Raw genomic sequence first — 16,680 nt, 5'->3', positions numbered from 1 at the left:
CGTGCACGTTCAGCTGGGTAGTGCATGGGACCGGATCTTCTGCACCTTGTGTGGATATACCCCACAAACCAAGCCTGCGCTGGCTCCAGCATCCTCTCCCTTCATTATTCCGTGATTTGCTTCATACGTCTCCGAGTCAAGAACGTCGGATACCAAGCTCTTTTCAAGCTCACCACTGAGCTGCCCTTGCAGCCACCTCCGAAGCTTAGCGAGGCAGCGAACCTCGGCGCCTATCAACGGGAGCAAAAAAGTAACCCCACAGTTTTGCTGCCTCAATCTCTGTCCACCACGTCCGTCCTAGAGCTCTAGATCCCAGCTCTAGTTGCGAGCCAATCTTGGACCACTCCTCCCCGGACTTTACCGCTTCATCGAATGCCGTCCGCGACCTGACACGAACACGCTGCGCTCCCTCCACCAACCTCGAACTCGGCAACTCTCCTACTACGCAACGCAATACCACAGCGTCGCGATGCACTGGCTACTCTACCTCCTCGCTACGCCTGCCGCGGTCATAATGATCCTCAGACTTGCCTCGCTCGTCCTCCCCGCGCGACCAGCACAATTAGCGTCCTTTTACGCCTTCTCCATAACCGGCTTCGCACTTTTGATAGCATGCGCCTTCTATGGCATGGTCGCGAGTGTAGTACTGAGACTGGTGGGATACGGGGGATTGAGCCAGTGGACAGTTGGGCGGGCATTCAAGTGGAGCATGTGGTTGACAACGGGAGTGAGCTTTAGGGTCAGCGGGAGTATGAAGACTTCAAGCGGTGGAAATGGAGAGGATGCGCTCAAGGAGAGACCGGCTGTGTTCGTGGGGAACCACCAGACGTGAGTACACCAAGAGCCAGAGGCGCTTCCCAGAGGGCGTGAGGAATACATGGGTCGGAAACTCCCGAAACATTGTACGAAGAGCAGCCCGGAGTTCTGAGAGAAGCTGGCGCTCTGGTTGAATTGGATATACAGAAGCGCTAACACAACACGCAGAGAACTCGACGTCCTCATGCTAGGCTGCATGTTCCCCCAATACTGCTCCGTCACCGCCAAAAGCTCACTGAAGTGGGCGCCTTTCTTGGGCTGGTTCAGTAAGTCTCGTCCATCTTCTACCACTCGCAATCTCCCCCGCTTTACCCAATTAAGAGCTTAGTCTGACGCATTTCCTACAGTGGCCCTCTCGAAAACCGTCTTCATAGATCGCGCAAACCGCACCACCTCCCGCGCCGCATTCGATACTGCCGCCTCCACCATGACCACCTCCCGCCAATCCGTATTCATCTTCCCCGAAGGCACGCGTTCTTATGCCTCTTCGCCCACGCTATTGCCTTTCAAGAAGGGTGCCTTCCACCTCGCCGTCCAGGCACAGGTGCCGATTGTACCGGTCGTGTGCGCGAACTATAGCCATGTGTTGGACGTGAAGAGAAAGTTGGTTAGGCCGGGGGTTATTGACGTGACGGCGCTACCTCCCATCAGCACAACAGGATTGAAGCCGGAAGATGTTGATGCGCTATTGGCGAGGACAAGGGATGCTATGATGGAGGAGCTTATTAGGCTGTCGCATGTTTCCGGTCAGGGCAACGGCGAGCCACTTCCACGGACATCAGGGGTTGATGATGAACAACGGGGGGAGCTGAGAAAGCGAGCCTAGAGATTCATCTATATGGCCGTCATGAGCGGGGAGTATGGGAGAAGACGAAGCTGAAGCGATGCAGCACATATGGCGTTTGCCATGGAGTTCTGTTCTGATGCATTATGATATCCCGCAGTCATTGGTGCGGCATTTGCTCGAGTAGCATGTACATAGCTATGGTATTGCAGCATGAAGATTTACAAAGCATGACGAGAAAGAAAAGTTATCAAATAAGAACAGCAGTACTGCACTTTTCGCGGCTTACAGGTCACACCAACTCACAGTCTTCGAACTTATTACGTCTACACGCAGCTCGGCATGCCTTGCTCCTACATCGGATACCCTGAACCGCAGTACACGTAGCTAGCTACCCCACGATACCCCTCATCCCCGTTCAGGCATCCCGGAGCTGGCCCACCTGGCTACACTCGTGTATTTCTCACGCGTCTATTTCTTCAGTCAAGGTGACGATGGAATACATATAGTTATGCTGGCGTCTTTGAATACTTATAGCCCATCATCGTTCCCAATTAATTGACTACAGTCTTATCGTATCTTGATAACTACCTAATAGACTGTATAACAGCAAAGCAAAGCAAACATGTCAGCACGACAACCAGGTCTCAACGACCAAAGTACAACGTCCCAGCCATACTCCGTCAAGGGGAAGAGTGCAATTGTGACGGGCGCAGGATCTGGTATGCTTTCATCTACTATACAATATCTCCAATCTCCACTGCTTCCAATGCTTTCTCCAAGTCAAAGGGCAAAAGCTCACAGCCACCCCCCAGGCATAAACTTCTCTTTCGCGACCCTCCTCCTGTCAAAAGGCTGCAACGTCCTCATAGCCGACCTATCCCTCCGCCCAGAAGCCCAAGCCCTCCTCGACACATACAGCAGCAAAAGGGATACTTCTTCCAATCAACAACCGCGCGCAGTCTATGTCAAAACTGACGTGACGAACTGGCCGCAGCTAGAACGCATGTTCCGCGTCGGCATTGAAGAGTTCGGCGTAATCGACATCGTCTGCCCGGGAGCAGGCATTTACGACCCGCACTGGAGTAACTTCTGGCACCCGCCCGGAGCGCTAGGAGGGAAGAGTCGCGACACCACAGACGGAGGGAGATATACCACGCTGGACATTAATATCACGCATCCGATCCGCACAACGCAACTCGCGCTGTCGCACTTCCTCAACCCGCCGACCGTCTCACCACCCGGTAGCAGCAGCGCAGTGCAAAAAGCTAGTCCCCAGAACCCCAAGCGCGTCATCCTGATCAGCAGCATCGCGGGCCAAAACGCCAATCTCAACACGCCGCTCTACGTCGCTGCGAAGCACGCTATGAACGGGTTTATCCGCAGCCTGGGCAAACTGGAGGAGAAGATCGGGGTAAGGGTCAATGGCGTGGCGCCCGGTGTGATCAAGACGCCGTTGTGGACGGAGCACCCGGAGAAGATGACGTTTCTTGACGAGGGGAGGGATCAGTGGGCTACGGCGGAGGAGGTGGCTGATGCGATGCTGAGGTGTCTTGAGGAGCCGGGGTTGGGTGGCGGGACGATATTGGAGGTTGGGGCGAGGCAGACGAGGTTGGTTGAGGCTTTGGTATGCATCCTTTTACTTTGTTTGTGTTTGCTTGAGATGGCGTTTTGGGTGAGTGGAAGGTAGATGCTAACCACGTTGTGTACAGAATGATCCCGGGCCGAGTGGAGCGGGACACACGGTTAGTAATCTGGAAGAGCAGTATAGTGAGGTTTACGAGTGGTTGGGTCAAGAGGGGTGGGGTGTTGGGAAGGTGAAGTTGTAGGAGAAGAGGGAAACCCAGTGCTGATTCGGATTCTTATGTGGAACACTGCGTTCGAACGCTCGCTGAACGTCCTGCTTCAGAATGCGAGACGTCATGCCGAAGCGCTACCTGCAATCCAGTAGCCTGTGGCCCCTTACTCGTCGTGTAGCCCAAGAATTGCATCATGTACTCGCTGTCCTGCTCCGGCGCAAACAGCCGTGAAGTCATTCGGCCGTGCTCATCTCTGTCAACAATGACGTGTTGTGGCGCTGGGATCAGACAGTGCGAAATGCCCCCATACCCTCCAAGCGCCTCCTGATACGCCCCAGTATGGAAAAAACCAATGTACTGACCCTGCATCTCCTGGTCGAACACAGGCAGATGAAGCTCCTTCGGGTGCGCGTAAAAGTCCCTCGAGTCGCACGTCAAACCCCCGAGGAGGACCTTCTGGTACGAGCTATCCCAATTGTTGAGCGGCAGCGTGATGAACTTTTGATTTATACCCCATGTGTCGGGAAGGTGGGTTATGAAAGACCCGTCGATCATGTACCACGACTCCGCATCGTTCTGCCTTTTTTGCTCGATGATTCTATAAATTGTAGCACCGCTTTCGCCGACTGTATATGAGCCGAACTCGGTGAAGAGATGCGGGACAGGCACACTGTGTCTAGTACATGTCTTCTGGATGACGCTAATGATTTGATCAACCATGCCTTCATAATCGTATGAGTCGTCCAACGCGTGTTGGATGGGCAGTCCGCCGCCGATGTCGATACTATCCAGGTCTGGGCAGACTTTGCGCAGTTCGCAGTACTTGTGTAGAAACAAGCCTAGTTCGGTCCAGTAGTACGCTGTATCCTTGATGCCGGTATTGACGAAGAAGTGTAGCAGTTTTAGTTTGAACTTGGGATTGCGGTCGATGCTGCTGTGGTATAGATCGGTGACGTCGCTATAGCGGATGCCTAGTCGCGAGGTATGGAAGGGTAGATCTGATGCTTCGTCGGTTGCAATACGGATCCCTAAGTTCACTGTCTCGGCATCGCTGTCCTGGTAGGCGTCGAGCTCGCTCAAACTGTCCAGGACGGGTATGACGTTGAAGCCGTCCTGGATGAGTTCGCTAATCTGTTTCGTATAGGAAGGGCGCTTGGAGCCGTTGCAGATGATATATGTGCGTTTGTCAATCTTGCTCGTCCGATACAGCTCCCGTACGATGGGTACATCGAAGGCCGAGGACGTCTCGAGGTGCACATTGCCATCCTTTAGCACTTCGTCCAGCACGAAGCGAAAATGGGACGACTTTGTACAGTAGCAGTATGTGTAGTTGCCCTGGTAGTAGTAGCGCTTCATGGCATTTCTGAATGTTGATGTGACACGCTGGATGTGCTCGGAGATTTTCGGCAGGTACGTGATTTTGAGTGGAGTGCCATATTGCTTGACAAGGTCCATGAGTGGTACGTTGTTGAAGTATAGCTCATTGCTCTCCACATGGAATTCGGGAGTTGGAAAGTTGAATGTCTGATGGATCAGATCATGGTACGTCTCTTCGCTATTAGATGGCGTGCACAAGGGCCTAATCATTCTGCTTTGCAGTCGGGTTTGATATAATCGAGGGTAGCAATATATAGATGGTCGTGAATAGTCGGGTTGTGAGATTGAGCAAGGAGGGAACAGGCATATTCGCCTCCAACGAGGACGAGAAGCCATTGGGAACACAAGTGATTCCATGTGGAACATGTACGAAAAGACTGGTCGTGGGGGAATCGAAACATCGACGCCTTTCAGCTGGTGCCAGCTCGAAAGAGAACTTCTGCTCTCGAACAGACCGGCACCGGGAGAATCTACGCCATTCTCAGAAACAAAGTGTCTCGGTAAAAGTAATGATAGATGTTAGATCTCGTAAAGATCCTCCACATGGCGTACTTCCCTTCGTAGAGTCGAGTCTGGCTGAACATGACGCTCATTGCGTGGCTAGAAAGTAGATGTATGACGTGAGGCTAGTTATCGTCTTCAGTAACAATTCCAAGAGCAGGGAGGGGGTTGTGAAACGAGTTAGCAGTTTGCGCAACCAGTTCACGTGTGTATACGTTGTTCAGGATCTAGTGATGGAAATCCGCAACGCATTAATCACAGCGCATGGGCGGTGAGACCGTCCTCTGGGGCAGGCTACGAGGGACGGCATGGTCTAGAGCTGCTATCGTCACAGTTGGCTTGGTTGTAGCAGCACGTGGTGGCTTTTCGCTCCTTTGCGTCGACGGGTCGCTGTTCGAGGCGGCAATTCTCCGACATTTCCGAGCATGATGCCATTTTGTTGAAGCCGTGGACGAATGCTAAAAGCCGCAGAGGCAATTACATGGACCAGTTATTACCACGCTTGGCACGGGCGACTGTACTCCGAAGGCACAGAAATTTCTCACGATGCTGGGCGGTGGACGGAACAAAGCCAGCCACGGTGGAAAGGGAAAGAGGAGCCTCGAGGCTGCAGATGTACAAAGTCCGGCCTACTCGCCGAGGGTAAGCATTGCATCAGCGGCGATTAACGCTGAAAGTCGACGAACGGGTGGGTGGTCAAAGGGTTGTGACAGGCCAGGTGGGTGTGGAACCGGACAAAATTGGCGACGGTTCCAACGGGTCAGGGTCTGGCACAGCTGCTTATGGCACCCAGCTGGGGCTGCTGATTGACGCGATTCTGCCAATCTGCAAAGGCGGGCCTATCAGTAAAGTGGCCTTCTTTCCCGGCCGTAGCCACGGCTTGCCACTTGCGAATGTGATGGATGGATGCAGGCCTTTTTCCATCATTCATCGAGGGGCTCCTCCGAGGCGGGGCGCTATGAAAGCTGCTCCACCGCGCATGACGCCTCCCAACAAACAACACCACTTTCTTCTCTCCCCTACTACTTTTACTCCCCATACCCTCTCTTCTTCGACAATCACCTGAAGCACACACATACACACTTTATTCATCATGCCCAACTCTCTTGAGCAATTGAAGGCCACTGGCACCGTGAGTACCCCGCCATTGCAATTTCCCATATACCACATCCTCCAGCCATGTCCCACCGGAGACACTCGGAGATGCCACCCATGGCGCCCTGCTGCGACAGACACACGTTGGAAAAAGAAAAGAAGAAGCTGACCCAATTGCTGTAGACCGTCGTCTGCGACTCTGGTGACTTTGCGACCATCGCCAAGTACACGCCCCAGGATGCCACGACCAACCCCTCGCTCATCCTCGCCGCGTCTAAGAAGCCCGAGTACGAGAAGCTGATCAACGCGGCCGTCGAGTCTGGCAAGAAGCACGGTGGCAGCATCGACGAGCAGGTCGACGCCACCCTGGACAGTCTCCTGGTGCAGTTCGGCAAGGAGATTCTGGCAATCATCCCCGGCAAGGTCTCCACAGAGGTTGACGCGCGCTTTTCTTTCGACACAAAGGCCTCCGTAGACAAGGCCCTCCACCTGATCGAGGTATGTTAGAGCACTTGTACTTTGTAGAAATCTCACACTGACACTGCGCAGCTGTACAAGGAGGTCGGCATCTCCAAGGACCGCGTCCTCATCAAGATCGCATCAACATGGGAAGGCATCAAGGCCGCCGAGATCCTCCAGTCCAAGCACGGAATCAACACCAACCTGACCCTCATGTTCTCGCTCGTCCAGGCCATCGCCGCTGCCGAGGCTGGCGCTTTCCTCATCTCTCCCTTCGTCGGCCGTATTCTTGACTGGTTCAAGGCCTCAACCAAGAAGGAGTACACCAAGGAGGAGGACCCCGGTGTCAAGAGCGTCCAGCAAATCTTCAACTACTACAAGAAGTACAGCTACAAGACCATCGTCATGGGCGCTTCTTTCCGAAGCATTGGCGAGGTCACTGAGCTCGCTGGCTGCGATTACTTGACCATTGCCGTGAGTGGATTCCAAGCACTACCGTTGTGTACAAGTTACTAACATGCACCAGCCCAACCTGCTCGAGCAGCTCTACAACTCCAACGACGACATCCCCAAGAAGCTCGACGCCAAGGACGCCAACTCGCTCGACATTGAGAAGAAGAGCTACATCAACAACGAGGCCGAGTTCCGCTTCTTCTTCAACGAGGACCAGATGGCCGTCGAGAAGCTCCGCGAGGGTATCTCGAAATTCGCTGCTGATGCCGTCACGCTCAAGGACATTCTGCGCAAGAAGATCGAGGCATAGAGTGGTCGCCCCGGTATCGGTCTTTTGATGAGTATATGAAATTGCATGGGTGCTTCTTCTGCCCTCGTACGGATTGAAATTGCAGCACTGCAGATAGCAAAATTGAAATAACATCAAAATGAGAAGTGAAACTGCACATCATTACCTCTTGAATACATGAACGAACGTCACTCTACTTCTACCTACCATGCCATGCCATTATATGATAGGACGGGCGAGGGGCATTGGATTTATCATGCGTCGGCTCTAGGCCAGCTCTAACACCGAACAGTTGCGTGCGGGTCGCGCGGGTTGCGTCACTCCGAGCCCCGCTTCGACCCTGAAGAAAGCTCACGTCTCCACGTAGCACTGCTTCTCATCCTACTTTCCCCCCATCTACCCATCTACACCAAACTGCCATTTAGCTTCCCGTCAATCCCACACACCAAGAAAACTTACATAAACCGTCACAATGGTCAAAGCCGGTACGTGTAACCCCCGTTTTGCAACAAAGCTTGCCCGGTTCCGGGAAGGTGGGGTAGAGAGGGTGCGCGAGATTGAGCACATTCTGTCAAACGACGAGCCCGTTTGAGTGTTTGGAAACGACCGGAACGGGCTCAATTGGATAGATTAGAGGGCATTTGAGGACCCTGCTGTCGCGTGGGATCGTCTGCTTTCTATCCACTGAGCTCGCGGGTGCTCGTCGTTGCTCCAATCACCGCTCCTTTCCAAGACACCTTGATGGCACGCCTACGCCTGTATACCCACCCCTTTCATCCCTTCTCCCGCCCTAGGGAAGCGAATGGGTGGCGGGTAGGGCTGAAACAAGCAAACAAGTGCTGATGATCACAATAGTCGCCGTCGTCCGTGGAGACTCCAACGTCAAGGGCACCATCACCTTTGAGCAGGACAGCGAGTCCGCCCCTACGAGCATCTCATGGAACCTCTCTGGCAACGATGCTAATGCAGAACGTGGTTTCCACATTCACGCTTTTGGAGACAACACCAACGGGTGCACCAGTGCTGGACCCCATTGTGAGTCTCATACATCCTTCTTCATTCCTTCCAGTCCCATCCTGCATCAGGCTAACACACGCTAGTCAACCCCCACAACAAGACCCATGGTGCTCCCGAAGACGAGGAGCGCCACGTTGGTGACTTGGGTAACTTCAAGACCGACGGCCAGGGCAATGCTCAGGGAAGCACCACGGACAAGCTGATCAAGCTGATTGGCTCTGAGAGCGTCATTGGCGTACGTCTTCTCCTTCTCCCCCTCGATGCTAGTGGAAAGTTGGATACTAACATGTCAACAGCGCACCATCGTTATCCACTCCGGCACTGACGACCTCGGCAAGGGCGGACACGAGGAGTCCAAGAAGACTGGCAATGCTGGTACTCGCCCGGCTTGCGGTGTCATTGGCATCTCTGCTTAGAATGCTTTAAAATACAAGATATGGTTAAGCTCAGCTAGTTGCAGAACGGAACGGGCTTGAGCTATGACATGACAATGTGCTACGGCAGCCTGGGCACAGAATGATTTGAGGAAACAAGTATATACTTAGTAGGGTTGTTACTTACTCGAAAAATAAATGCTACTACCTCAACATCACCCTGAACAACATGTTCTCGCTATCTTCTATGCATCGCGTAATTGAGCTTCACATACATAATATACAGAAGAAAAGGATATTGAAGTCGAAAAACTCTCTCTCTCTCTCTCTATAATCAAATCAACTACCACCATGTGAACCACGTCCCAAGAAGCAACCCGCTCCGACGCTACAACGCCATGCTGCAAAGACAATGCTACCCTAACCACTCACAACCCAAAAAAGCCAACAGCAACAAGCTCGCTCCATGGAGCGAGACTCACAGAAACGCCCTAGACCGAATAATCACCCGAATAGTCCTCCTCCTCTTAACTCCTCCATAGCCGACATCCCGACCATTGGGGAGCTCCTCGTCGTCAGACGCACTTCCAGCTTCATCATCCGTGACGTCGACGTCGATTTCCTTGACGCCCTGTTCGCCCACGCCATCGCCGCCATCAACCAAAGTAACCTGATCGTCCAAATCAATGTGGACGACCTCCTCAATATGCATAACCCCGTTTTCTTCTTCCTCTTCTTTATCCACAACACGAAAAAATGACGCCTCGTTAGCGGCTAGACCCTCTTCTTCTTCGGCGGTCGGGTCAAGCCTACTTCTTTGGTACCGGGATCTCCATCGCCCCCGCTCCTCAGAGACCCCATCACCTACAAAAAACCCTTCTGGCCAGACACGCGGCGGAGGCCTGATCGCAGACTGCCAAACTTGCCCTTTTCGCTCGCCGCTACTTCGCCCATTTCGCCCATGAGCAGCCCGATGGAGCTGCCGCGGCGGGAGCGTACTTCTCCTGCCTCGCTGCCGGCAGCCTGTTGGCCAGGGACGCCGAGCGCGCTGCGGCGCGTCTTCCACCCTTCTAGCTCGCGCTCAAGACGCAGGTTCTTTTCCTTCTCCTCGCGGAGTTCGCGCTCGGCGCGCTTAGCGGCGAGTTGGTTCGTTGAGTCAGACGATTGGAGTTCGTCAATCGTGGCGAGGAGGTTGGAAATCTTGTCGCGAGACTTGTTGAGATCTTCGACGACGGACGCGTTTTGCTTGTCGCGGCGCTCTATCTGGGTCTGGAGGTCCTTGACAGTGCGGTCGACGTTGCGGACGCTGCGGGATTCAGTGAGGCGGGTAGATTCCGATGATTCAAGGGCGTTCTCGAGCTGTTTTGTTGCGTTAGTGATACTGCAGTAAATTGAGTGAATGGTGGGAGCTGGGACATACCTCTTGGATACGACCGTGCAGAAATCGGACATCCTTGCCTGCTGAGCCACTATAACCCTTCGTTTCTAGGTCCACAAGACGCAGCTGGAGGTCTTTCAACCCCTTCTCAACAGCAGCCTTTTCTTTGTGCAACTGTACATTCGCTTCCCTTTCAGCGACAATGTCCTTTTGGAGCTCCTGTGCGAGAGCATCTGCGCGGCGCATCTTGCCCACAGCTGCGGCGGTAATATCCTCCTGCTGAGCTAGACCAGATTTGAGCTCCAGAAGATCGCGATCATATGCGGCAGCATTGCGCATAGCAGGTGATTCTGAGCGCGACAAATCATCAAGCTTGTCTGCTGCCTCTTGGAGACGAGACTCCAGGCGCTTCTTCTCTTCGATGGCAGAGTCGCGCTCTGCCGCGAGGTCGTCGACGTTTGTTCGTAGATTGCGAACCTGCGATAGCAGACTGACAATCTTGGACTGGGCCTCGTTGTGCGCATTGGCTGCTTCGTCGCGCGAGTTGGAGATTACTTGCAGTGTCATCTCGAGACGGCTCTTCTCCTTCGCCCAGGTTGAGGAGTTTAGGACCTCGTCGTCCCATTTGTTCCTCAACTCCTCGATCTCTTCGCGCAGACGACCGTTCTCCTCGCGTACATATATGACGTTCTCGCGTTCGACGTCAATTTCATGTGTCAGTGTTGACAGCTCAACTTGATACTTCTTGCGCGTCTGCTCCAGCGAGGATTCGGAATCCTCGATGTCGTGCGCGTGCTGGCTTCTGTAGTCCTCAACCTCATTTTGAAGGCGTTTCTTGGCTTGCAGGGCGGTCTCCAGGTCTGCCGAGAGATCCTCAACACGTTCGTCGTATCGCTGGACCTGGCGCTGTAGATCTTCCACCATACCGTCCATCTCTTTCCGCTCAGCCATGATCGTAGCGCAGGTGTCTTCAGCTTCCCGAGCTTGAGTCTTTGCAAACTGTTCGGCACGAGAAGCCTTCAACACTGCTATCTCCGCCTGCTCTAGCTTACTAAAGTACTCGTCGGCTCGATTCTTGTACAAACTCAGACTGGACTGAACGTCGAGCAGGGTCGATGTCTCGTTATCGAGTCGAATTTGAAGGTCGGCAAACTCTTGTAGAAGTTGGTTGTGGTTGGCCTGCTCTTGCTCTCGTTCACCAATCATGTCCTCGAACTCGCATTGAATATCTCGAAGTTCCGTCTCCAGGACTGTCTTGATCTGCTTGATGTCGTCAAAGGCTGTCTTTGCATCTGCAAGCTCGTTGATGGCGATGTTATGCGCTTGGACTACGGACTTGCGAGAATGCTCTTGCGAAGTCAATAGATCGAATAGCTCTTCGTGAGACTTAGTTTGCACTTCCTGGTACGACAGTTGACCTGAACGAAGGCTTTGCTCCAATACAGACACCTTCTTGGCAGAATCGTCAAGCATGTCGTGAAGGCGGAAGTTTTCGCGTTCGAGCTTCTGGACCCGTCGAACAGATGGGCTGTCATCCTGCCAGGTATTACGGACAGGAGATCGATCCATTTGACCTTGCAGATGCTTGTTTCGCATCTCCGACATTTGGAGTTGATTTTGTACCAACTCAAGCTCTGCAGCTAGATCCATACTGTTGTTGTATGTGACGGTGTCAACGGTGCGGTCGGAGCGTGCTGAGTTGTTCGTAGCGTTGCTCATGTGTCGTTGGTTCGTCGGGGTGTTCGTGATTGAGAAGGGCTTTCGATTCTCACTGTCTTTCCGGACATGCGTTGGTGACCGGCGGGCATTCGCTTGGTTCACTTGGCTGCTGTTCATCTCTTCCAACAGCGCACGCTTCGAGTTAGCATGGCGAGCATCCAAGTCGTTGATTTCACCTTCATGCCTTTCGCGCAACTCGTCCAGTTGGGCCTCTGCTCGCGAGTAACGTTCTGCCGCTACACGTAAAGCTTGATTGGTAGACTCGAGGCGCTCGGCGATGTCCACTGTCCTCGCGATATCTGGTTTGGCCGCATCGTAGGTAATGGAAACATCGGCAGACTCCGGGTCGAACACCTTGCGAAGAAGTACGAGCTGTTTATGGCATTCTTCCAACTCACGGTTATTGGTGTCGAGGGACGCCTGGACTGCGCGGGTGTTCGCTTGAGCCTGTGTTCGCAACTGTCGTTCAGTCTCGAGCTTGCGATTTACATCTGCGAGCTGGAGATTAATTGTCGAAGAGGCCTTCTCAGCATTGCGACTGGTCTTGTGCTCCCGGTTGACTTCATGGTTCAGGTCTTCAAGACCCAACGATAGCTTTTCCTTTTGCTTCTCCAGAGAAGCAATGATGAGTTGTGCCTCTTCGAGTTGGCGGAACATGACCTTATTCTCTTCTTCTGCTTTAGACTTTTCATGGGTCAGTTGGGTGATCTTAGAACGCTGGGTATCACCGGCACGAGAGTTTGATCGAGCAATGTCCAGATTCTTCTGCTGAAGCTTGTTGAGCAAAGCGCGATTGTCATTTTCAGAAGCCGTGAGTCGGCCTTTGACAGTGACAAGCTCACGCTCGAGACGTTCCTTCTGTTGGTCGTTGCGTTCTTTGAACGAGTCGGAGTCCGCGAGCATCTGAGTGAGGTTGTGGACTTGCTCAGCGAGGTCGTTGCGCTCTGCCTCGAGCTGATCAAGCTGCTGGTCCTTCGCCTCGATTTCCCGTTGCTGGATAGCTTGTCGTTCTGATGCCATTCTCGACTGCGCACGCTCCGCCTTGGCATCCGCATCTAATTTGTCTTCCTCTAGCTTCAGGTACTTCTCGCGAAGGGTGCGAAGTTCAGTTTGATACTCTTTCCGCTCCTTCTCGTGGGCAGCCCGAGATTCCGTAGCCCGTCGCAGAACGTCCTGCTGAGCGTACATTTCCTTCTCAATGGTGATCTTTGAGTCAGTCAGAGCTTCGAAATCGCGCTGCAATGTCTCATACTTGTGCTCTCCGAGCATTTCGACGTCATCGCGAGATTGCCTTTCCCGGCTGAGCTCTTTCTGTACTTCGAAAAGCTCCGCTTTGAGGCTCTCGATCTGTTCCTCGAGCAGCTTGCGACCCTCACTGGATTGCGTATCCTCGGAAATTTTCTCTTCAAGAAGACGTTTCGCATCAGCGGCTTCGCGTTCCAGCTGCTGCTTCTGCGAGCGCACAGCATCCAACTCAGCTTTGGCCTCTCGGAGGCGGCTTTGGATGTCATCGTGCTTGGAAGCCAAGGTTCGCTTTTCTTGGTCGAAGAGGTGGCGATCGTTCTCATACTTCTTGAGGTCTACCTTCAAGATGGCCAGCTCGCTCTCTTTCCGCCTAATGAGATCTTCATAGCTCGTAGATGTCGAGGAAAGGTCAGTGATCTGCTGGCGAATTTGCCGGTTCTCGTCGAGCAGTTCCTTGATTTGCTTCTTCCCCGCTTGCACTTCTTTGACCGAGGCTGCTAGCTTGATGTCCAGATCTTGATCTGTCTTCAAAAGTTTTGCTTCGAGATCTTCAACCTTTCGCTCTTTCAGACTCAGATGACTCTTGAGCATCTTCAACTCCTGGTTCAACATCTCCTCCGCCTGGCTGCGTTGCGATTTGAGTGCCTCGAGATCTTTTACTTGCTGATCCAAGCGAGAGGCTTGGCTTTCTAGCTCTTGGGTCTCGCCTTCCAACTTACTGATGATCTGACCAGCTTGTTCTAGCTCGTTACGCAGGAGTTCGGCCTGATCCTCAATCTTCTTCTTGGCTTCCATTAGGGCATCCAGTTGGTCCTCGAGCTGATCTTGATCTTCAATAGCACCGGCAAGCTTTTCGGCAAGCTCGGCTTCGCGCAACTGCAGGCGTTTGAAGATTTCTTCCTTGTCCAGTGCGAGAGCACGTTCGCTTTCGAGCGTCTTCTGAATCCGTTGGATATCCATTTCGGCCCGTCTCCGCTCGTCCTCGACCCGTTGCTTCTCTTCAGCTTCGTGTTGCATCTTCTCCTCCAGCTGTAGGATCATTTCGTCTCGCTTCTTGACTTCAGCGGCTTGTCGGGTTGCTCCCAGCATGGGCCTCATGCGAGCAAATAGCCTCCACCATGGATTTGATTGGAGGTCAAGGTACACCTGAAAGTTTCGCTGTACAATTCTGGTTGCTTCTGCCCGGTAAAGACGTTTATGAGCGAGGCGGCGCTGAACGAAGCCTCGAGCTGCAGATTGAAAGCGAATCATAATGTCTCGGATGAGACCATCGCGTTGGTCTTCCAGTTCGGCAAGAACACCAGCCCTGAAGAAGACTTTGGTGATACCGACACGGTAAAGTGCTCTGTCAAGGTTAAGCTTCTCCAGAATCATCTTGGCCGCCACCTGCCCCTCCAGATAGCCTTTGGGAAGGTCCTTGCATAACACCTCGTATCGTTGCCGGAACTCGACAAAGTTCAGTCGATTGGGGAAGCCTGTGCGAGCGATCCGGATACCTTCCAACACGCCATTACATCGAAGTTGGTCGAGTACGAGTGGTGCGCTGAATTGCTTTGGTCGTTTCTTGTGGTTCGGCAAGATGCATCGCACGAAATGAGGATGTGTGGAATGTAGTTGAGTCATAAGAGAGGATAGCTGCTCCTTGTGGCGCTGAGCGACTGTTCGGAAAAGACCCTTTTTGACGCGGCTGCGCGACCCTCCCACCTCATCGTCTGTATCAGCGCAGTCGGAGAAGAGGTTGGCGACCTGCTTGTCGGTGGAAGCTGCTAAAAGTCGCGTGACACTGTCATTCAGTGGATCTTTGTTTTTCTCCAGCCACCCTTCCGTGGAGTACTCTACTTCAGCAGCATAGTGAGTAAGCATGAAGCCCTGTGTCAATAACGACCGCTTGTACTTTGTGCTCTTGCGATCCCATAGCGAGTGCAGCTTTTCGGTGAAACTCTTATCGGTAGCCTTTGGCATGACGCTGTCCTCGTCCAGACAGGAGAAGATACCGATTGGATTGGGTAGCTCGATCAGATCTATGGTTGGTTGAAGATCACGGCCGAAGTCGATGAATTTCCACTCGATCTGTTCTCGCGCGTACTCTTCTTGCTCCAATACGAACATGTGGTGATTAAAAAACTGCTGCAGCTTTTCGTTCGTGTAATTGATGCAAAGCTGCTCAAAGCTGTTCTCGTCAAAGATTTCGAAGCCAGCAATATCGAGGACACCAATGAAGTGTGAGTCGTCGCTGCCACTCCCGGTCTGGTCCAGTTGACGGTTTATTCGATCAACGAGGTCGCCAAAACCACGCTCGTAGATACCCTTCGCAAGCGCGTCGATTGTGAGATTGACTTGCTCGGGAGTTTGCACCTTTTCGACCCACTCTCGGCCAGCCTTGACACGAGGATGTAGGAGCGCTTTGATGAAGTCGTCCGCAGAGATACCGAGTAGTTGCGCCACTATCTGAGCCTGTTGCTCCGCTCCGGGGTTGAGTGTAGCCTGGTCTGCCCGTCGACTTTCCTTGATGGCCCGGATGTTGCCTAGATGTAAAACCGCAGCAACTGTCCTCAAGATTGATGTTTGTTCCTTGTCCGTAAAGCCCATGACATGAAAGGCCTCAATCAACGCGTTCCACTCGTCGCTGTCCGATACGCCAGAGATGACATCGTTGCCATTTTTGGTGTAGTCGAAGTCCTCGGCGTCTTTATTGGCCAAGAAGAATTCCTGCTTCATCTTGCTGTCCGCTCCACGGAGCAACTGATAGAATACATGGTAGGTGCGCTCGTTCGAGTTGAGCCTCACCACCCTGGACTTCTCCAGCAGATACCAGTCGATGTATGCGCCGGCAATCTGCCCAGCCCGAGAGAATGCGATCCTAATGAACTTTCCAAAGCGGGACGAGTTGTTATTTCGCACCGTCTGGGCATTTCCGAAAGCTTCTAGGATAGGGTTCGCTCGTAGGATCTGTTCGGACAGGTTGGAAAGATGGCGTCCTCCCGACTTTGCTCGAGGAGTGTCGGAGTTTGCGACGGCAGCTAAATACTGAATGACTTTCTTCGTGTTTTCAGTTTTACCGGCACCAGATTCTCCACTGTATCATGTTAGTGGAATTCTAACTTGGCCACACGTGCCACTCACGTTACGAGAATGCTCTGGTTGGTGCCTTCATCTACTAAGCTTCGGAAGGCCTGGTCAGCCATGGCAAAGATGTGAGGTTTGGTCTCTTCCCGACTCCGTCCCCGATACATGTTGATGTATTCTCTCGAGTATATCGGCAACGGGCAGTAAGGGTTGACTGTGACCAAAAACAGCCCTGAGTATGTCTACCAAGCGTCAGTTTCTTTCGTGCGTTCGCGTGCGGTCAACGTACGTAAATCAGATCCGCCTGG

General features: G+C 53.0%; 5 protein-coding genes across 5 annotated transcripts; 4 read left to right on the top strand and 1 right to left on the bottom strand.

Moving 5' to 3' along the window:
• Nucleotides 1-36: 36 nt before the first annotated feature.
• K460DRAFT_322526 (1-acylglycerol-3-phosphate O-acyltransferase) lies at nt 37-1,896 on the top strand. The gene is made up of 3 exons (XM_040930523.1): nt 37-828; nt 985-1,082; nt 1,164-1,896. Exons 1-3 carry the CDS (start codon nt 470-472, stop codon nt 1,640-1,642), a joined length of 936 nt encoding a protein of 311 aa, XP_040782730.1. The 5' UTR covers nt 37-469; the 3' UTR covers nt 1,643-1,896.
• A 147-nt stretch (nt 1,897-2,043) lies between these two features.
• On the top strand, nt 2,044-3,618 carry K460DRAFT_371375 (putative short chain dehydrogenase/ reductase). Its single transcript, XM_040934344.1, has 3 exons — nt 2,044-2,322; nt 2,416-3,227; nt 3,313-3,618. Exons 1-3 carry the CDS (start codon nt 2,226-2,228, stop codon nt 3,427-3,429), a joined length of 1,026 nt encoding a protein of 341 aa, XP_040782729.1. The 5' UTR covers nt 2,044-2,225; the 3' UTR covers nt 3,430-3,618.
• Nucleotides 3,463-4,986, bottom strand: K460DRAFT_410767 (Orn/DAP/Arg decarboxylase 2; the record flags this gene model as incomplete). Its single annotated transcript, XM_040937413.1, has 1 exon — nt 3,463-4,986. One exon carries the CDS (start codon nt 4,984-4,986, stop codon nt 3,463-3,465), a length of 1,524 nt encoding a protein of 507 aa, XP_040782728.1.
• A 1,317-nt stretch (nt 4,987-6,303) lies between these two features.
• On the top strand, nt 6,304-7,966 carry K460DRAFT_348319 (transaldolase). The gene is made up of 4 exons (XM_040931381.1): nt 6,304-6,409; nt 6,556-6,870; nt 6,922-7,305; nt 7,358-7,966. The coding sequence occupies exons 1-4, from the start codon at nt 6,371-6,373 to the stop codon at nt 7,592-7,594; spliced, it is 975 nt and encodes a 324-aa protein (XP_040782727.1). The 5' UTR covers nt 6,304-6,370; the 3' UTR covers nt 7,595-7,966.
• Nucleotides 7,952-9,270, top strand: K460DRAFT_371372 (copper/zinc binding superoxide dismutase). Its single transcript, XM_040934343.1, has 4 exons — nt 7,952-8,058; nt 8,429-8,608; nt 8,674-8,825; nt 8,887-9,270. The coding sequence occupies exons 1-4, from the start codon at nt 8,046-8,048 to the stop codon at nt 9,004-9,006; spliced, it is 465 nt and encodes a 154-aa protein (XP_040782726.1). The 5' UTR covers nt 7,952-8,045; the 3' UTR covers nt 9,007-9,270.
• Nucleotides 9,271-16,680: the final 7,410 nt, after the last annotated feature.

This window comes from Cucurbitaria berberidis, assembly GCF_010015615.1.
Source record: "Cucurbitaria berberidis CBS 394.84 unplaced genomic scaffold K460scaffold_7, whole genome shotgun sequence".
NCBI lineage: Eukaryota > Fungi > Ascomycota > Dothideomycetes > Pleosporales > Cucurbitariaceae > Cucurbitaria > Cucurbitaria berberidis.
This window is presented reverse-complemented; position numbering and strand designations above follow the sequence as displayed.